Source organism: Indicator indicator, chromosome 2, assembly GCF_027791375.1.
Source record: "Indicator indicator isolate 239-I01 chromosome 2, UM_Iind_1.1, whole genome shotgun sequence".
Classification (NCBI taxonomy): domain Eukaryota; kingdom Metazoa; phylum Chordata; class Aves; order Piciformes; family Indicatoridae; genus Indicator; species Indicator indicator.
The window spans coordinates 41,982,712-42,004,377 of record NC_072011.1 but is presented as its reverse complement, the minus strand read 5'-3'; the positions used below and the strand labels follow the sequence as shown (position 1 = coordinate 42,004,377).

The 21,666-nt window shown below is 46.1% G+C and overlaps 1 protein-coding gene across 1 annotated transcript in view; it reads left to right on the top strand.

Annotated features, from left to right (window-relative positions):
• Positions 1-21,666, top strand: part of MDGA1 (MAM domain containing glycosylphosphatidylinositol anchor 1) — a 154,386-nt gene that overhangs the window by 63,522 nt on the left and 69,198 nt on the right. The window contains exons 7-8 of the mRNA XM_054398519.1: positions 279-608; positions 3,817-4,110. Coding sequence (XP_054254494.1) covers positions 279-608; positions 3,817-4,110 — 624 coding nt within the window. The remainder of the gene's footprint in view (positions 1-278; positions 609-3,816; positions 4,111-21,666) is intronic.

The following is a 21,666-nucleotide window of genomic DNA, read 5'->3' as shown; positions in this document are numbered from 1 at the left end:
ATTCTGGAGGAGTGCAAGCTTCTCTGCATCTAGGCCAGCAGCTGTGCTAGCACTGCTTACAGTCTCATCCTTGGCTGTAGCACTATCCTGGACTGGAGAATGATCCCAGGTTACCAGATGCGAGGCCCTGGGGATATTTTGTGGGAACGTAACTGGGAGAGGTCTTCTGATGAATTTTGCATGGAGATGTTGCCTTCCTGAAGAGCTAAGAGTCTTATCCTGTCCTGTGCAAGACACGTTGAGGTCCCTAACCAGTTAACCACTTGTGTTCATGCCAGCCATGAAGAATGCTACGTTCCAGATCACCCCTGATGTGATCAAAGAGAGTGAGACCATCCAGTTAGGACAGGACTTGAAGCTCTCATGCCATGTAGATGCCGTTCCTCAGGAGAAGGTCATCTATTCCTGGTACAAGAATGGTAAACCAGCCAGGTTCTCAGACCGATTGCTCATCACTCGGAATGACCCTGAGCTCCCACCTGTGACCTGCAGTTTGGAGATTATTGACCTGAGATTCAGTGACTATGGTACCTACCTGTGCGTGGCTACCTTCCAGGGAGCACCCATTCCTGACCTCAGTGTGGAAGTGAACATCTCCTCAGAGACAGGTGAGACAACATGTTGTGACAACTGGGGACTTCAGAGGAGTGATTGGCATCAACAGCTACCCTCTACCACCACACCTCTAGGTTTTTGAAGGACCTTACCCTTAATGTCTTGAATCCCAGTGGGGAAAAGTCTCATGTCCTTAGGCAAGTATTTGGTAATAGTTCCAACATCTGCCAGGTGTGATATGGATGAAGATCTTCCTTTATGTTTTCTTCCTATGAAAAGTCCAAAATGCAGTCCAGGCAAAGCTATAGAGATAGGTTTAGAGTGTGATTATTCAAAGAAGCCTCTAAATTGTGAAGGAAGAAAGGGGGTGGTATTTCACTAAGTTTTGAATGTCCTTTTCTTGGGAGTAAAAGAGAAAACAAGCTGCTCTTTCTTCTCTTTGGCATCACTTATGAGGAATGTCCCTTTTTTTCAGAGCTGTGTCCAGGAGATTGGTATCACCTGCCACAGCAAACTCTGTGAAGAGCTTTAATGTTTACTGGATAGCAATTGCAGTCTGTCTTGGGCACTCTTTGTAGGAGTCCAAGCGTTATAAACACTTCCCCTCTTGAAAATCAGGGTCAAAGCTTTACCCAATGATTTTGTGAGAACAGGACTACTCTGAAAGTGTGTTTCTAAGTCATCTTGATAACTGAAACATATGGTCTCAGAGCTGTGTTTTTATTTCTGGAGAAATGGTGCAGCCAGTTGTGCTCTCCATTATGTCCATGTCATCTTGCTGCCTTTCCAGAATCTAGAGTAATGTATTCTAATGAGGACTCCCAAGGAGAGCCAACTGCCTGCAGTTTTTTGTCCAGAACCTTCATGAAAAGTTTCTTCTCAGTCCCTGGTTTTGCTGGATACATTAGCCAGGCTGGTCCCAGTCCTGATTTTGGATGTTGCTCACTTCAGGCCCCCAACAGAAAGTGCTGTGTCTTCTCTTGATGCTTTGGGATGCTTCTCTCCCTGCCAGTTTGGTCTCACCAGGACTGCACCCAGGGCTCATTAGCAGACTGGAGATTAAGCCCTGACCATGCTGTGGACCAGCTAAACACCAGAGAGTGGTGCTTCCCTTTTCCTGGCAGCCCTGGAAGGCAGGGCCCTCTCTGTGCTAGCAGACAACAACCCCGTTGTACCAGCAGGAAACAGAACTGAGGGAACCCCACAGTCCTGGTGCAAAGCCATCTCTCCTGACCTTGTGTGACAATGTTTTTTGCCCAAGATCACTAGATGTCAGAGTGCAGTTGTATTTAACACTGCAATGGTAGGAAGGTGCAAGAGGCTGGGAGACCCTTGGTGAGCCCACCAAAAGACTGGGCAGTGTTCATTGGTGTGTGTTGGTCCAAGCACCAGCAGGTTGCTGCTTTAAAGATGTCTGTGGTGGCAGGTTGCCCCGTGCTCTGACCTGTCTGGCAGAGCCCTCACATGCTTTTAGGGATGCTTCTGATGAGGAAGGACAGAGGAGCAGCCTGCACTGTTTTGAAATGTCTCTTCAGCAGCCAGTGGCCAGCAAGACCACATTGTGAGCCAGGGAGTGAAATCAGCCACCCTTGCTGGAGAAGCCCTCCATGCAGCAGCTAAGGCTGTCCAGCCTGCGACATCCCCACAAAGAGAAACAACCACCTCCAGCATATGATTACCACCCAGAAACCTAGCAGGTTTTCCCCAGGCAACAGAATCTGAGCAGGAGAGTGGCAGTGGTGGTTCCACGTTTCCCCATGGAGCAAAGCCTGAGCTTGTTAAGGTGGCTGTCTCCACTGAGCAATTCTGAGGAAACTGCTTTAATTAAAAAGAAAAAAAAAATCTTCAAATGCAATTTACAGCTTTTCCCCATGGAGAAAATTCCCTCTCACCAGGTGACCAGCTGCTGGCAGTGTCAGGCATTGAGAGTGCTGTGGTCCCTTCACACTGTGCAGGACAAGGTGTGACGAGATTCCCCAGCCCACAGGGGATGTGCAAATTGAACATGTGGCCTCCCTGTTGCATAGGGAAGTGCCTGCAGAGGGAGATTGGGCTGGAGCCACCCTAAATTTGCTTGTAAAGCAGCTGTGGGCTGTAACAGGTACAATAGCTGCAGCACACTCTCGTTTGCTGGAACTGAATTGAGCCTGACATTGGTTAGACCAGCTTGTTAGAGCCTCTGTAGTTCTACACTTTAAATAGAAACTAGGTATGTGGCCCTAGCAGTTATGGAAGCATCAATCCAAGTGTCACTGGTTTCAGCAGGAAGGGCTGAAAAGAGAGCTTTCAGAAAACTTGTGGTCATATTTACCTCAGTCAGACTGTTAATTCTGAAGCCTGGTACAAATAAAATGTCAATAATACATGGGGTTTAGCACAAGCATCTCCTTCCTGGGTTCTTGATGGGGTCGGGGATGTGAACAACAAACGTGTTCCCACTGACACTTCTGCACCCTTTAGCTGTAGTCACTGGGTTTCTTTTGAGCTTTCTTTATCAGCAAAGTTTTGTTAACAATTGATAGCTGGATATTTCTTTAATCTTACTGTGCCTTCAGCTCCATACCCAGCTCAGCAGCAGTTCTGGGTGAACCTTTCCCAGCCTGGAGGAGATGGGATGCCAGAAGTGATCTTTGCTGGGACCCAGCTCTCTCTCAAGTGAGCCAGAGATAACAAGCATGCTGTGAATCTCAATGTAAAGCAAACAGATGCTTGACAGAGCTGGATCTTTACTGTGGTTTAGGAGCAAACAGATTTCCTGAATATCTGATAAGGCCAGAGACATGATCTACAAGCAGTAACCTTTTAAGGTTTGTTTTGGTCTGAACTGTGTAAGGGAACTAGATACCTTGGCAGATAAGAGTTTAATTTCATGTTCAGAAGACTGCAGTTGTACTTGGGTAATTCACTGACCAGAAATTGAGAAGTGGTTCAAGGAGGTTTTTGCCTTTGGGTTCCTTGGTGCTAGCCCTGCTGCTCGACCTCATTTTGCAACCAGAGGGATGGGAGCTGGGAGAACGTTCCAAAATGGATCTTGCTATTGGTGTTGGGATACATTGTTGAAATTGGGATGTTCCTTAGTTACCCTAAAGCTCCAGACCCTGTAGGATGGCTTACATGGGCAGTGTGTTCCTACAGAGGTTGCAGTGTGAAAGACTTTGGGGGTCTGGGCTGTTGGAGTGACTCACACAGAAGCATCTCAAGAATATTCCTTGCTTCCTGGAAACTTGGTGTAAAAAGAGTCCCTTTTTGTTTCCCTTACAGTGCCACCAACCATCAGTGTCCCTAAGGGTCAGTCCACTGTCACTGTCCGGGAAGGCTCCAGGGCTGAGCTGCAGTGTGAAGTTCGAGGGAAGCCCAAGCCACCCATCCTCTGGTCCCGGGTAGATAAGGAAACCCCCATGCCTTCAGGAATGATGACAGTGGAGACATATGATGGGAAGCTGCGCCTGGAGAGCGTGAGCAGAGAAATGAGCGGGACCTATAAGTGCCAGACAGCCAGGTACAATGGCTTTAACATCAGACCCCGGGAAGCTCTGGTGCAGCTCAATGTGCAGTGTGAGTATAACCCTGCAGTACTGAAGTGCCTGTCTGAACGCCTGTGTACACAAAAGCCTGTGGGCGAATCAGGGTTTACACACTCAGTGCTGCTTTCAGTCAGAGTTGACCTTTCTTACTGGGCTAAGAGATGTTTCTTTTGTCTGGGGACCTTTGAACACATGTATTTAATTGGTCCAGCACACGAGGTGAAGGGCAGGATGCTGTAAGGCTAGCATGTTGCAAGTGGAAGAGAGAGGTGGTGGGTGTGTTTGCACACTATGCTTTCCACTTTCCTATCAGTGGATGAGCACAGAATGGCAGCTTTATTTGGGAGGGTGGGGTGGTATGTGTGCATTACCTGTGTGTAAAATACCTTCAGGGTTTGTTAGCAAGTTTATAAAGTCAAGCACTCCAAAAGTATCAAATAAATGTTAATTAGACCGTTTCCACCCCACAGTCCTTTCTTCAACTTACCTCAGCTGTCGTTTCTGGACAAGCCTGAACCATGTTGCCTGGAAAGCAGGCAGACCCTAATAGGGACTATATAGTCCCAAGTGGTTTCCATGCAATAAGGCTGTGAGCAACAGAAAACTGATTCTTAGCGTGTGGTATTTTGAGGGATTTCAGCAATGACTGGTGCTCCCAGCAATACCTGCCAATATCTGTGCAGCAGAAATGAGCACAGAGAGAGGGATGCTGCTGGTGTCCACACTGGATGGCTGCCCCATCTTTTCCCTGAAAGGGTTTCTCTCTCCAGAGAAGTGAGTGTCTGCTTGACTATGTGTTTTGATATACAGGGGTAGAAAGAAGGCAGGTGGGTAAAATGCCTTGGTCTAGAAAGAGCTGTGACTGTAGGAATAACTCTCCCTGCAGACCTTGTGCCACTGGGACAGTGCAGTTGCTGACCTTTTGCAGAATCCTCTGAGCAGTGCGGATCTGGCAGGTGTGGGTTGGGTAGGGAACAGGTTAATTTGCACCCAGGCACATTGCCTCTGCACTGTGAGGCGCTCCACCAAGCACAGCAGCACTCATTAGACCAGCTGCCACACTCCCCCCAGGCTCACTCCCCAGGAAGAAGAGAAGTGAGACTGGAGCGAATAACCTGGCTGAAGCCAACCAGACACAATGCTCACAGATGTGAGCTGCTGGGAGCACAGCAGTAAGGGGAGGTGTGTGAAATCCTGCAGGCACTTTGAGTATTCAAAGATCCCCTTTTAAAATTATCCTTTCCATTCAGGAGCATGGCAGGAATTAAATTACAGTTTGGAGATAGGGAAATGTGTGTGGATTTCCATAAAGGTAAGTACGTGGGGAGAAGCTTCCCTTAAGCAGGGTGGAAATGTATATCTTGGTTTAAGGCATTTTTGTAGGCAGACTGGATCAGGCATATGGGACATGGCAGGAGGGTGATTCTTGGTCACCCCAAGAAGTGATGGGAGACGCAGCAAAATGTTACTCTGGAGCAAAGGACCATCAGACCTGTTGCTGTCCCACTCTTGTTCATTTTTTAAAGCTGTGTGGTCCTTGCTTGACCCTCGTTGTCCCTGCAGAGGGAGCAGCAGTGAATAGCACAGGATGAAGTCAGTCTCACTAGGTGTCTCTGAATCTTGGGCTGGAGGGAGAAGGACATGACTCCCTACATAAGAAGGGTGGTAGGTACAAGCCAGAAGCTGTTCTGAGGCAGAGCATTTGATGTGACCCCCAAGAAGGCAAAGATGTGATGAACTTCTGTGTAAAAAGCAACTCAACATACTCGTCCTATAGCTCTTCCCAAGGCCATGCCACGCTTTGTTGTGATCTCACTCAGTGGTGGCATAGCCCATGCAGCAGCCCACCCAAACAGCCCTCTTGCCTTCTCCATTATTTCTGTGTGCCCTAATCCTAGTTGGAGCCTGCAGGGTACTGAGTATCTAAGAGACATCTAAGATGTCTCCTGCTGCCTGGAAACTGAGGAAGAACCTTGCAGTGGCACTGCCTGTTCTGTAGCTAAGCAGGACACTTCAGTTTTGGGGCTGTCGATTTGCTCCTTCCATCAGCATGAAAACAAACTGTGAACTGAGAAAGCAGGGCAAGAATTGCCCTTGCCCCGTTTATAGGCTTCCCCCTTTTCACCCATGTAGAAGCCCCAGCAAACACCACAGTCTCTGTTTATCCTTCTCCTCCCTCTTCATGCAGCTGGAAAGAGGTGGTTACTGTGGCAGGGCTGCTGTTGATTGAAACATTGCTCTCCAGCATGGGTAGCTCATTAGTTCAATGGCTTGCTTTGGAATTCTCATCTTGTTGGAAATGGGGATCGTGTGGCTCCTGCAGCCTCTGTGATGAGTGCTTCCCCACCTCCCCCAGCCCGTGCGTCCCAGCGGAGAGCTGCACAGGTGAAACATTCATCCCTGCAGGCGTGTGCACGTGAGTCTGTGTGTGAGCATGCAGGTGTGCCTGTTTATGTGTCAGTGTGAGATCCTTTTGAACTTGCTTACTCAAAGGAAGAATGAATTCTGGGTGATAATGTGGTTGTTTTTCTGATTTGCTCCAAAGCTCAAGTTGCAAAATCAATACAGCAGATCTGATTAGATGTCAGAATCTGTTTCTGTGTTTCCCTTTACTTTACTTTTCTTTTTCTTTCCTCACTCTCATGCATATAATGCTGTATGGTAACAAAGTAGCCCAGAAACAGACTTTACCAACTGCAGTGAAATAGAAGAAATAGAATCAGAAGGAAAAAATCAACATGTCAGCTGTCCAGGAAAAAAGGCTTTTGGATTTTTTAATTATTATTATTATTATTAGTTTATTTTGCAAGCAGAAAATTTGCTGTCCTTTTATCTGACAAGCTGTACTTGTCTATCATGGGGCAGGAATTGGCAGGGCTCATTGATAGGGCTTTAAACTAGATCTGAAGGGGGAAGGGGTTAATAGTCTCCTGCTGGCTGGTGACAAACAGAGGGGCAGCTCACCAGAGGCAGAGGGATGGAGAGCTAGTGAGGGCTCTCAACTTGCTGTCCTGAGGCAAGCCATGAATGATGCACCAGGACACTCCGTGGAAATCAAGGGGAATTGGCACAAGAGGAGGACAGGGCCAGCCCAGCTGAAGTGCCTCTATGCAAATGCACACAGCTTGGGCAACAAACAGGATGAATTAAGGCCCACTGTGCTGCTGGGATGCTATGACATAGTGGCTATTACTGAAACTTGGTGGGATGATTCCCATGACTGGAATGTAGGGATAGATGGGTACAAGCTCTTTAGGAAGGATAGGCAGGGAAGGGGAGGGGGAAGAGGCATTGCCCTCTATATCAGTGACCAGCTGGAATCAGTGGAGCTCCACCTGGGGCAGGATGGTGAGCTGGTTGAGAGTTAAAATTAAAGGCAAGACAGGGGAGGGTGATGTTACTGTAGGAGTCTGCTACAGGCCACCTGACCAGCAGAACCAAGCAGATGAGGCCCTCCACAGGCAAATAGAAGCAGCTTCCAGGTCACAAGCCCTGGTCCTCATGGGTAATTTCAACCACCCTGACATTTGCTGGGGGGACAACACAGCAAGGCACCAGGATGATCCTGGATTGCATAGATGACAACTTCCTCCTCCAAATGGTAGAGGAACCAGCAAGAAAAGGTGCTATGCTGGACCTTGTTCTCACCAACAGGGAAGGGCTGGTGACCATGAAGCAGTTTAATTTAAGACCCTCAAGGCAACCAGGAGGAGGTATTCTAAGCTTACAACCCTGGACTTTGGGTGTGCAGACTTTGATCGCTTCAGGGATCTGCTGGCCAAAGTATCGTGGGACAAAGTCCTAGAGGGAAGAGGGGCCCAGGACAGCTGGTCAGTATTCAAGGATCACCTCCTCTGTGTCCAGGAGCAATGTATACCAACAAAGAGGAAAGCAGGGAAGAATGCTAGGAGGCCTGCCTGGATGAGCAAGGAGCTGCTGGACACACTATCACTTAAAAGGAAGCTCTACAAGGAGTGGAGGAAAGGACAACTAGAATGGGGGGGATATAAGGAAGCTGCCTGAGCAGCAAGAGACCTGGTTAGGAAAGCCAAAGCACAGTTTGAATTGAATCTAGCCAGGGAGGTAAAAGGGAACACCAAGAATTTTTATAGGTACATGAATGGTAAAAAGAAGACTAGGGAAGGTGTGGGCCCCCTCAGAAAGAAAACAGGTGATCTGGTGACAAGTGACATGGAAAAGGCTGAGGTTCTCAATGATTTCTTTACCTCAGTCTTCACTGCAAAGGCCTTCAGTCATACTCCTGGAGTCATGGAAGATAGTGGCAGGGACTGGAAGGAAGAACTGCCCATTGTGAGTGAAGATCAGGTTCGTAACCATCTGAAGAACTTGACAGTGTACAAGTCCATGGGACCTGATGGGATCTGCCCCCAGGTACTGAGGGAACTGGCAGAGGAGGTTGCTAAACCTCTCTATTATATTCCAAAAGTCATGGCAGTCTGGTGAAGTCCCCACTGACTGGAAAAGGGGAAACATAACTCCCATTTTCAAAAAGGGTAAGAAAGAAGAACCAGGGAACTACAGTCCAGTCAGTCTCACCTCTGTGCCCAGTAAGATCATGGAGCAGATCCTCCTGGAGGCACTGCTGAGACAGAAGAATAGTGAAGAGGTCATTTGGTACAGTCAGCATGGCTTCACCAAGGGCAAATCCTGCCTGACAAACCTGGTGGCCTTCTATGAACAGGTCACAACATTAATAGATGAGGGGAGAGCAACTGATGTCATTTACCTGCCTGAGCAAAGCCTTTGACACTGTCCCGCAACACATCCTGGACTCCAAACTGGTGACACATGGGTTTGATGGGTGGACCACGAGATGGATAAAGAACTGGCTTGATGGCCACACCCAAAGAGTGGCTGTCAATGGCTCCATGTCCCAGTGGAGGCCAGTGACAAGAGGAGTCCCTCAGGGATCAGTCCTGGGACCAGTCTTGTTCAACATCTTTGTCAGCGACATGGACAGTGGCATTGAGTGCACCCTCAGCAAGTTTGCTGATGACACCAAGCTGTGTGGTGCAGCAGACACGTTGGAGGGAAGGGATCCATCCAGAGGGACCTTGACAGGCCAGGGAGGTGGGTGCATGACAAACTCATGAGGTTCAACAAGACCAAGTGCAGGGTCCTGCATCTGGGTCGAGGCAATCCCAAGCACAAATCCAGGCTGAGCAGTGACTGGCTGGAGAGCAGCCCTGAGGAGAGGGACTTGAGGGTGCTGGTGGAGGAGAAGCTCAACATGAGCTGTCAGTGTGCACTTGCAGCCCAGAAAGCCAACCAGATCCTGGGCTGCATCAAGAGAAGTGTGGCCAGCAGGTCAAGGGAGGTGATTCTTCCCCTCTACCCAGCTCTGGTGAGACCCCACCTGGAGTACTGCATCCAGTTCTGGAACCCCTGTTACAAGAGGGATCTGGACATGCTGGAACGTGTCCAGAAAAGGGCCACCAGGATGATCAGAGGGCTGGAGCACCTCTCCTATGAGGACAGACTGAAAGAGTTGGGGCTGTTCAGTCTGGAGAAGAGAAGGCTCCAAGGTGACCTTATTGTGGCCTTCCAGTATCTGAAGGGGGCCTACAAGAAAGTGGGGAGGGACTTTTTAGGATGTCAGGTAGTGATAGGACTAGGGGGAATGGAATAAAGCTGGAAGTGGGGAGATTCAGATTGATTGTTAGGAAGAAGTTTTATACTGTGAGGATGGTGAGACACTGGAACAGGTTGCCCAGGGAGGTGGTAGAAGCTCCATCCCTGGAGGTTTTTAAGGCCAGGCTGGATGAGGCTCTGGCCAGCCTGATCTAGTGTGAGGTGTCTTTGGCCATGGCAGGGGGCTTGGAAGTAGATGATCCTTGTGGTCCCTTCCAACCCTGACTGATTCTATGATCGTCAACTTTCTGACAGGCTGGATGGTCTTGGGCTTCTTGGTATCAACTGGAGAGCTTTGGAAGATTAAGAAGTTCCTTGGAGGCTTACAGCTCTGTGGTTAGTGTGAAGAAATTTTGTATACTGGTTAGAGTGAGAGATTGGGCTTGTCAGAACTCCTGGGAATCTGGCTACCACTTGAAGAGTCAGTGTCTTGTCTTTTCCTTTAGCTGCAAAACAGAAATAAAATTCAGGAATTTGGGGGGCATAATAAACATAGCACTTCAAAAAAGCCTTTGACACTGTTTCCCACAATTCTCATGGACAAACTGGCTGCTCCTGGCTTGGATGAGCACACAGTCTGCTGGATAAAGCACTGGCTGGGTGAACAGGCCCAAAGAGTGGTGCTCAATGGAGTTAAATCCAGCTGGTGGATGGTCCTTGGGGCTCAGTGTTGGGACCACTTCTGTTTAACATTTTTATTGATGTCCTTGTTGAAGACATAGAGTGTGTCATCAGTAAGGTCACAGAGGACACCAAGTTAGGTGGGAGTGTTGATGATCTGCACAAGGGTAGGGAGGCTCTACAGAGGGACTTGGCTAGATTGGATCAATGGGCCAATGTTAATGGGATGAGCTTCAACAAGGCCAAATGCCAGGTCCTGCACCTGGGTCACAACAACCCCAAGCAATGCTGCAGGCTTGGGGAAGTGTAGCTGGAAAGTTGTCTGGCAGAAAGGAACCTGGGGGTTCTAATTGACAAACAGCTGAATATGAGCAAGCAGTGTGCCCAGTTGGCCAAGAAAGCCAAAGGCATCCTGGCTTGTATCAGAAATGCTGTGTCCAGCAGGAGTAGGGAGGTGATTGTCCCCTTGTACTCCACTCTGGTGAGGCCATACCTCAAGTATTGTGTTCAGTTTTGGGCACCTCAGTAGAGATGAAGTGGTGGAGCAAGTGCAGAGGAGGGCAATGAAGCTGTGAAGGGCCTGGAGAATAAATCTTATGAGGAGCAACTGAAGGAGCTGAGGCTGTTTAGTTTGAAAAAGAGGAGGCTGAGGGGAGGCTCATTGCTGTCTACAACTACCTGAAAGGACGTTGTAGAGAGGCTGATGCTGGTCTCTTTTCACAGGTAATTAGTGACAGAACAAGAGGGAACATCCTCAAGCTGTGACTGGGTAGGTTTAGACTGGACATTAGGAAAATCGTTTTCACAGGAAGAGTGGTCAGGCATTGGAACGTGCTGCCCAGGGAGGTGGTTGAGTCACCAACCCTGGATGTGTTTAAAGGTTGTTTGGATGTGGTGCTTGGGGATATGGTTTAGGGGTGAACCTTATAGAGTAGGTTTATTGGTTGGACTTGGTGATCCCGAGAGTCTTTTCAATCTTGAAATAAAAATAGTAATGGAAGGGCAGAGTGCTGTTGCTAAAAATATCAATGCTATTACTGATGCTGTTGTCGAGATTTTTTTTTCAGTACCAGGTGTTTGCTCATCTGAGCCAATATTTATGGAAGGAAAAAGGAAAGTTGGTATGTGTGGATCAGTAAAAAGGATGCTTCCTACATCCAAAGTTAGCGAGTACATAGTAACAAATTGCAAAAAAAAAAATACATTAGCCACGTATCCTAAAAGCCTGGTTGAAAAATAGCATTTCCATGAATTACAAAAATTAATAGTGACTAAACTCTAGCTACTGCTAGAATTGACCTTTGAGATGACTGTCTCATTGTGGTGAATATTACATTGGCTCTGTTAGAGCCCTATATAACAGCGTGGTGTAAATCACAATCCTAGTAGGTTATCCTACTTGATTGGTACTGTGTCAGCTCTGATACTTTGTCAGTCCTGAATACCAGGTAGTAAGCTTCTGGATAAAGTCCAACTCAGCCCTGCACTCCTCATCACACCTGATCCTTGATACACCTACTCCAGTATTTTCCCACAGATAGTTTTATTTTCCCTTATGGCGCTCACTACTTTTTGTCTCAGACTCCCATTTGATCACCTCAATGGGTTCTCCCTCTTTGGATAATCACAAAGCCTGGTAGTAGAGCACCTGTCTTCTCTGTTGAGAGATGTTGTCACCAAATTCTGATGAATAGATAAGCATACTTTTGTCACTGCCGTTTTTGTCTTTGGCAAAAGTCTTAGTGTCTCTAAGTGCCCAGAGGAAGGTGTAAGAGGAAATATTTACACAGCGTTGACCTTGGTTTGGGTAGTCAAGTCTGAAAGATGATCCTGTTTCTCATATTTGGATCACACAGCAGGTGAGATTTTGGCAGGAAGAAAGGCTGCAAAAGGAATTAACCTGTGTGTCACCCTCCCTGTAATAGCATGGCCTGCAAATCTGACTCCTTCTGGATACAGAATAGTGGTACATAATCACCTGGGATTGGTCTCTGAAGAATTAGTGTTATTGCCTTTAGGCAGAGTTCTGCCACATTAAGCAGCAAGTGGATTATTGGGTCTTATCTTCAAAGTATAGTGAATATTAGGTAATCACAAAAGTAGAGCATCATTCTTTTTGGAAGGGCAGTTATGATTAACAAGGCAGGAGACTCTGTGTAGGTCTAGACATTGCCTAAGGTATTGCCTTAAGACCAGTGACCAGCAAGTCTGGCTCTGCCCTGACTGGGAGTACATCCCAAGCATGTCCTGCTGGGACATCTGTTACTCTTGTCACTTAAGCTAATGTTCAGGTGAGCACAGATACGTTTTCCTATTCAAGTTCTCATGCTGGCAAATGTTATTCCTGGTCACACTATCTTGACTCATTCCCTCTTAAAATCCTGCTGAACCCATTGGCAATGTTGTACATCAGGCAGGCAATAGTCAGCGTCAGTTTCACCTGTTACCTGTGTAGCAAACAGAAGAGCAGGGCAGAGAGGAGGGAGTGATACTGTGAATAAGGAAGAATCATTGCTGTATACACACACTGGAAATGTAAATGCATTAAACTGTTTTGATCAACTGTTGAAGCCATTGCTCAATGTCAGTGTTCTTTGCTGGTGCCCTGCCCCCTCTGAAATACAAGCCTGGATATTAACTGCTCCACTAAAAGCGCTCTTGAGATGTGTTCCTGGCATGGGGGGGTTTCTTCAGAGTGGCTAGGACTGGGGCTTTTGGCTCCTGAGAGCTGCTTGCAGCCATCTTTACCTGTGTGAAGGGAGTCCAAGAGAAATGAGTCTGTGGCCAGAGCTGCCGGTGACTAAGCTGGCTTATCTGTCTTGCAGCTAGGCCATGTGAGCTGTAGTATGGAGCCATCTGCTAAGAATTTTAGGCTTGACTGGTTTAATTTCTGAGTGTATGTATTAATAGCAGCTATTTCAAATTTTAAATTATTTTCATCAACATCCTGATACCTTCCTCCAAGCTGAGGAGTGAAGTTCAGGAGCTAATGTTGGGGCAGAAGGCAATTTTAAATTTATTTTCTTTTTCTTCTACCCTTGCAGTGGCTGAGGATTTCCTGCCCTTCAATTAATGCTTTACTATCACTATTCTACATGGTACAGATCTTGTTCCTAAGAGGGGTAAATCCCAAGTCCTTATACCAACTAGAGTTCTGGAAGGCTCTGGTTCATTTTAAATCATTAGAGGCTTAAGAAGGATCTGATTTCCAGGGAAAGTGCATAGGTATTGAAAGCCATGAGAAAGATGTGCCTTCTGTAAGTTCAGTGTCTGTAAACCTGGAGGCTTTCACTGGTGAAAAGAAGAAAATCATTTGTAGTCACGGAAATGACCTCAAACCCAAACCATCAGTCCAAGCAAAACCTGACCTGACATCTGATAGCTGGTTTTCCACTAGTTGGTGCAGAGGTTTGTGTGACAAAGCTGAAAGCACAGATGTCATTTCTGTGTTCCTCTCAGTATATGGAACCTCCCTGTTCCACCCATTAAAGCAGAGGGTTTTCCTTCTGTTTGTCAACACACTTTTCACTAGCAGTACTGTGGCTGGGATTAAGTTGCTTGGAGCTTGTGTTTGTACGTGTAGCCCTGCTCTTGGCTGTATCACATTAGAATTGCTCAGGCTGCTTCCCGATGCCTGGGCCACTAACTGCTAACTAGAGTTGTCAGTCTATAGACAGGCTGGAGGAGGAAGCAAGTTTTCCTCTGTCATAGCTGTAAACCCAAGTGGCCACGGTTCAGAGCACAGTAACAACTGCAGAGGCTTAGCTGGCCTCGGATTTGTTTTCACAATTACCATCTCGATTGGTCCTGGGGCCTGGCAGATGGAGGATGTGACAGCACTTAGATCGGTTTCAGACTGAATCTTAAGATGGAGTTGTACCAAACGTGGCTGAAAAGAGGATGGTTCCTGTTCATCTAGGATTTGGCATGGCACTGAGGGATAGGTAGTCTGACAAGCTAAGAATGCTTAGCTAAAACCTTCTTCCTCGTGACCACGTTTGTGTTTGCGAGGCAAAAGCCTAGGAAAGCCAGTGCTGCTTTCTTGTAGCCTTGGATGTACACAGCTTTGGAGGAGAATGTCTTTTGCAGGGTAAAGCAGTTGTATGAATTTTAACTGGCCTGAATTTTTCCCCAGTGTGTAGCAGTTAGGACTTGCTTAGTAGGACCTTGATCTCATCTCTGCTTGCTGCCTTGTGGAAAGGTTCCCATGTGTTGCCACTCCCCAAGATTTTCTTGGGAAGTTTCTCTTGTGCCCTGGGAGCTTTTCCAGTTTACCTCTTTCTTTAAAATCGGTCTAACAGAGCATGACTGCACACTGGGGTGGCCAGTAGATATACAAGACATAAGACACAAAACACAAGGCCCAGATGGTAGGGAGAATTCATTGGAATAGTGGAGGCTGGCATGTTCAGCCTGTGGCACGATGAGCCAGATGCAAAGTATCAGGAGGCCTCCTTTCTGAGCCCTGGGTAAATGGCTGAGAAAAAAGAGAGGGTGATACCCATCAGGAAGGTGGGAGCTCTCCCTAAAGAGTCTGGGAACCAGGGATACAGGAGATTGCAGCCTGCTACTGCCATTCAGCAGCCTTTGTGCAGCCCACTGCTCATCTCTAAAAGCCTTTATAGTGGTAATGATAGGCTGAGCTAAGGCTTGTGTGAGAGCTTCTTGCCTAGAGAGATGAATTTATTTGTTCAGAAGAGAACTGATTTAAATCAGCTAATCCATTTCTCACATATTGTTGGGAGAAACAAGCACACTTTCCATAAGCTGCCATTATCCTGTTTTGGTTGGTTTGTTTGCTTGTTTTGGGTTTTTGCAGATTTTCCAGGAAGAGCAACTTAATTTTATCGAGAGAGAGAGAGAGATCGATCCATGCTGTACAGTTTTGTAAGGAAAGGAGAGATAAGTGGATGGCAAACAGTCTCGGGACAGTCAGCCATGGCCCTTTCATGGCTGAACACCACATCTTGTGCTGTTCTAATTCAGACATTCCTTACAAGGTTTTCCTGCCATGGCAGCTGTTTTCACTGTAGGACCTAGCTATACATCAACTCGTTTGGGTGAAAAAACCAACTCCCAAATCCTTCAAACATTTTGTGTTGTGCATCCTATAAGGCCATGCATGTTTGGGGTTCATCTAAGCATGTCCTTGTCTTTAAGCCACGGGAGCATACTGCTGCCAAAGAACTGGCAAACACTTCCCTAGTGCCTTGCCATTCTGAAGGCACTGCTTTGGTTTTAAGCCCTGTTGTTTTTATCTGGGTTTAGGTCCTAGGCCATATCAAAGACCTCCAAACTGAGAAACAATTGGTGGTATCCAGACTATACTGAGTCATCCTGGCTGGAGGGAGAGGTTGTCCTGGCTCTGCTTCTATTTTAAATGGGGGTGTAATGCAGGTTCCTCTCTAACATACACTGTGAATACTTCTGCCATGTGCTTACCTCCAGTCAGCAGGTTGGAGATACTGAGCTTGGCACAGCAGCTGTTGCCAAAACTTTCTGTCTTGGTCTGCACAGCACCAGGACATGTCCAGGGGATGTGGTAACAGGGCCAAATCAGAGAAAGATCTATGGGTCCTGGAACATGGGATGCCAAGCTACTCTCTGACAGAGGTGATGGATGCAACTGGAAGCTGAATTTATGAGGAATGCTTGTATTGGTTGAGAGTAGTAGGTATATTTGAAAGAGAAAAAACAGTGGAAAAGACTGGGGATAGGAGAGCTAAGAGGATGGGAAGGTTTGTATATATGTTCCTGCAGAAGAGAGAGCTGATGAGGGTGACAGGTTGGACTCGATGATCTTTGAGGTCTCTTCCAACCTTCTTGATTCTATGATTCTATGATGCTGACAACCTCAGCAAAGTAGATCTGCGAAGGCATGTGCTATATGCAGTCACTCTGGTATCAGGAGGCATGGGGCAAGGGAGGTAGTATTTGGAGTGAGTTAGAAAACTATTGCCAGGTCTCATTTTAAGGCTGGGCCCAGTCACAGGACAGGAAACAAGGGAATGCCTTGCTCTTATCAAATTCTGCCTCACAGTGAGTAGGACATGAGCGTGTCGAGTGCCCAGCTGTGGGGAGAGAGGATATAACCAGAACTCCCTGGGGGAACCCCAGGAATACACCAAGCAGGCAAAAAAACCCAATTAACTTTCTTATGCTCTTGTGCAGAGGCTGAGTTATCATAAGAAGTTATCAGAGAAGTGAAAACTGCTGTCCACACTTGCAGTAGAGCATAGGACATCAGACCTGACAACAGGGCCTGTGTCAGGGTAGCAGAGGCTCTTTTACTCCAGTGTCTTTCCCAGGCCTCTCTCATCGGTGATGTGGTGTTATGCTCATACCTTTACTTTTCTCCCATGATTTTTGGGCCATAAACTGTGTCCCGGAGGCAGCTATAAGGGAGTGGGAGCAGGCTTTCAGGCGATTCCTCACCTACTGCCTGCACCCTGGCACTAGAACAGAGCTATTTTCTCCTGCCCTGCTGGACTAGTGTGACAGGCATATGGAGGCAATGCACAGAATAGCAATGCCACTTTTGGGGAGGGGTCTTATTCAGGGAAGACCCCGATCCTCTCCTGCTATTAAAGGAAGTCCTAGCAGGAAACAGAGCATCCTGCCGTGGAGGTTTAATTGGCTGTGACCATCCTGACCCCAAGCTCTGAAATAGCACCAATTACATTCACTCCTTTAAGGAAATTGTTTGACTGTGAATTAAATTTCAGAGGTACTCAGGCTTCTCTACATCCCAGCAGGCTTTCATGCTGCCAGTTCTGTGTTGGAACACTGTACTGGGAGGCTGAGGGTTCAGTTTTTAGGAAGGGCATCAAGACCTTTTGGAGCTTTCTGTGTGGAAAAAAACTGTTCAATTCCTAGTTTGTGCCAGTCTCTGATTTTTCTTTGAAGCCAGGATGCAGTATTTCATTGATGAGCAGAGATCACATTCATAATGTGCACCACTCTCACCCTATTTCTCTTCATATAGTTCCTAATTTCCATTCCTCTTTGCCCCTCTATTGCGAACACAAGTAAGCATGTGTGCACACATGCTCCTGCCTTATCTCAGATTCTGTTTCTGGTTCAAATTTAATTGGCCTCCAGGACTTGAGGTAAAAAGAGTTGGTTTTCCTTTATGGGCCTGATGATGAACCTGCAAAACCATCATTGCCCCTAGGAACTGACAGATGTGTTTAAATTTCTTAGTTGGATGCAGACCTGTTGCATTTTGATTTTTTTTTTTTCAGAGTCCTTGTTTCTAGAATCTTGTGTGATCTCAGGAAACATGCAAATTTTTCATTACTGTTGACTAGGAGGAAGCTGATGTCTGAGGCTGTTTGCCAGGCTTCAAGGAGATGAATGGAATTTAGAAGAGACTGAAAGTTACTCCGTATCTATGGCAAAGAAGCCATAGGGGATAAATCCTTGTTGGCTAGAGGAGGAATGGCAACTAAGGCCATTCTAGCCAACCATTTGTAGGGTCTTGATCTTTTGTGACCTGCTTTCACAGTCTGATGAAATGAGTGCTGTAGATCTCATCCATTGCAAATATGCTACAGCTCTGGGTCCAACTCAGCCAAATATTTAATGGGAAGAATTGGCTGGAGTGCCAAAGCTAGTAGGGATTCCTGACAGTGGCTGTGATTGAGGTCAGGATAACAATAAATAATACCAGCATTTGCACTGAACAGGGATTTTCCTTACCAAATGCTAATCACAAAGAAATATTTTACTGTCCTAATCGTAAGCTAGTATACAGTAGCTAATAACAACATAATGCAATATAGATGTGCTTAATAGTACTAAGTCTGCTGGGGTTTTCTGAGCAGTTCATCTTTTAGGCATAACACAGGCCCTTTTGCTGACATCCTGGTACACTGTAAAATGGAGAACTGTGGCTCAAGGGAAAGGGAGAGGTCCTCCATCTGAGGTGGTTTGCTGGAAAGAGCATAATGGGTCTAAAGAAGACAGTGATACTTGTCTGGGTCAGTGAAAAACAGCCACATTCAAGATGGCATTTTGTGGTTTGAAGATCTTGTGTCTCCCTTGGACTTCTTGTAATGGAGGCTTGGAAAAGTCCCCAAGTTTATGCATGGAAATGGTCAAGTTTTCATTGTGATTAACTTTCTAGGAACCAACTCATATGTATAAATGAATAGATGCAAACGAAACTACCTACAGATTTTAAAGAGGTGAGGAAAGATGGTTTGGTTTTATGGTGGGTTATGGGGTGTAGTTTGTTTTTTTTATAAACCATTTGGAGAAGCTTATGTGGTCCAACCCACCTACCCAAAATGCTAAGACTCCTGCTTCCTGATCATTGTGAGAAAGCAAAAGCTCTTTGCATCTCTGATTAACCATTTTGTGCAATTCATCTACAGAGGAGAGTGAGTTACATGCCAAGCATAGTCTCTCTCATGGGTGAAGCTGAGTAAGGAAGTGAGGTTACCTTTATGAATCTAAACTTGGATTATTTGTACATTTACAGTGCAGCGTCTACACACAGAGTGAAGTGACAGAGAATTCAGTGTGTGCCTCAGTAAGTTGTTCCAGTGTTTTCTTTACTCTCATGGTTCAGTTGTCATGACTTAATCTAAGCCTGTCTCATTTCAGTTTCCAGCTACAAGCTCTGTTTATGCCTTTGTCTTCTCACATAAAGAGCTATTTGTTATCAGCAGTCTCTTCCTTGTGTAGTCTCAAACACCAGAACAAGTAATCTCTTAGCCTTTTTTCAGTATGCAATCCAGAAAGACTTTCTTTAGCCATTTGCTGCAAGGCATAGTTTCCAGCCCTTGATTCATTTATATGGCCCTCTTCTCAGTTGTTTTTCAACATCATTCTATCAGAGTGGTCACCCGTATTAAACAGATTTTCAGAAATTATCTCACTAATGCAGAGGTGATGCCCATCTCACAACATGTTTAGTAGGCTTTGTCTTAATCATCCAAGGATTTGGACATCTTTGGAATACAGAGTTAAGCTGAAAGATGATGTCCACTGGGTTACATCAACTCAGGTTCCTCTTGGAGTCATTGTCTCTTTCTTAACAGGAGTGCCGTACTCTATCCTCACCATTTGTCTTTGTAGATCTTTATATTATCCAAGACAAATGGAATGCAGTCACTGTAAGTTCATTCCATCTTGCAAACCAAGTTATCTTCTGTCAGGTCTCTCTCTAGTATGTTATTTACTGCTACGTGTCTTGTGTCCTCTACAGATACTGGTGTGCAACATAGGTGCTTAAGGGTGCCGTCTTTGTGTGGGAAGGGAGGAATTAAAGCACAAGCCACATCCCAGAGCTGTGCCAAATTCTACACCAAATCACGACAGCTGCAAGTGGATGTAAGGTCATTCAGACACTAAAGGTGGTCATGTGTGATGTTGGCTACAAAGCCTGAACAGAGGACTTTGTAACTGATACGTTTTAGCTATGCCAACCTGCTGGCTGGATCTTTGACCTTGGTGAAGATGCAAAATAGCATCAATCTAAGAAGTTTGTATGGGATCTCAGTAGAGAAGGCCTTCCCTCTACTAGCGAGAACTCAGTGGTGCAAGCACCCTTTTCAGATTTCTTTTTGAACTCTTTCAGCTAGTGTGTTTTTAATCCACCTAATGTGGGTGGCATTTGAATAGTATTACATCTTCACTTAGTCTGTCATGTGGAAGCAGGCCAGGATCTTTTCAGTGCCTGAGGATGTTATGACAAGATACTTTTCTTGCTGCTTTCTCAAACACTACCCAGTCTGTCTGCCAAAGACCCATAACACTATATTAATGAACATTCATTTTTTAACCTGTGAAGTTGCATCCCACATTCATCTTCTATGATTTTTTTTCTGGAATCAGTGAGGAATTAAGAAGTTTGTTGCTGTTTGTTTTGAGATCCCCTCTGGTTACATTGAACCACTGCATTCCTGTTTGTACTCCCATAGGCAATATATGCAGGATGCTGTCACAAACTTCCCCTCAAAGGCCTGTCAAGGTGAAATTTTCTCCCACCTTTTCCTGCCTTTTTATGGCATTTTTATGATTTGTTGTGATTTATGGCATTTTTATGATTTATTCTGAGCAGGTACACAGACCCGAGTAAAATCTTGCAAACAGGACATAATCTCTAACTTTTACCACAGATTTAGTCACATACATGCCCAGATTTAAGTCCTTACGCATTCTTTCCAGGGCTGTACATGGAATTATACCTTTTCTCCACCCACCACAGTGGGATGGCTCAGCAAACATTACTGAAACACATTTAAAATAAACTTTTCACTTGGGGTATTCTATTCCGAAAGGTAGTATTAGCTGTCTTGGAGAGTCTGGGAAGAGCAGGATGCCATGTTTATAGTATGTGCTGCCACAACCCCTTGGGCTGATGGATTGACTCAGGCCAGGATCCATTTTCAGATCTTGATTCAGTGGATGAGTATGAGGAAGGAAGCTTTTGAAGAAGGAAGGAGGAAGCCTTACTTTTGTGTCCCAGAAAAGTCAGGAATGTGAATAATGGAAGCTTTATGGAACCGGTTTCAAGCATTTACCTGTTGGACCAAAATCCAGACATCAGAAGAAGCAGCAGTGTGTACTTCCCAACTGTCCTGCATATTGTCTTTGCTGCTGTCACCTAGATCCTCCTCACTCAACATAAGAAAAGTGTCTGTGAGAGAGACATGTGCCCATATTACAGAGATGCTGATCCTTTAAATGGTTGCTGTAGTGCTGGTGCAGTTCAAGGCGAGGCACAGAAGCAGCCTGGAAAATCGAATGTCAATGCAGATTTATCCAGTGAGCAGGACTGTTAATAAATTTTCATCTCCTGGTCAAGTTCAGAGGAGGTGGGACAAAGCTGATAGCCAGATGAAGAGGTCAAAGGAGCAGGCTGCTGTCCTTGAATGATTGCCAGTTCTGTTCCGGCCTTCTTTCTGTGCTTTCTGCTGCAGAGAAGATCCTGAGAGTGATTTCTGGGAGTCTGCAACACCTGCATCTGTCAGAAGTGACACTGTTCTTCCTAATGGAGGGAAAGAGGAATGCTGCAGAGCTACGTCTGCTTCAGCAGCAAGGCTGGTGTGCTACTGCTGCTTCCCTGGAAACACAGTGGCAATGTAGACAGAAGACATAAGGTTTCCAACAGGGGAGTGAGTTCTCCATAGATCCAGTCCATGTGCTTTTCAGAGATGCATGGTATCATCCAGGCCTGAAGAAAAGCAATTGCAAAATCCTCTGTTGTTAGCAGTTTTGGTAATACGGCGTAGGGAGGTCACAGAATCATAGAAACATTCAGGTTGGAAAAGACCCTCATGATCACCAAGTCCAACTGATAACC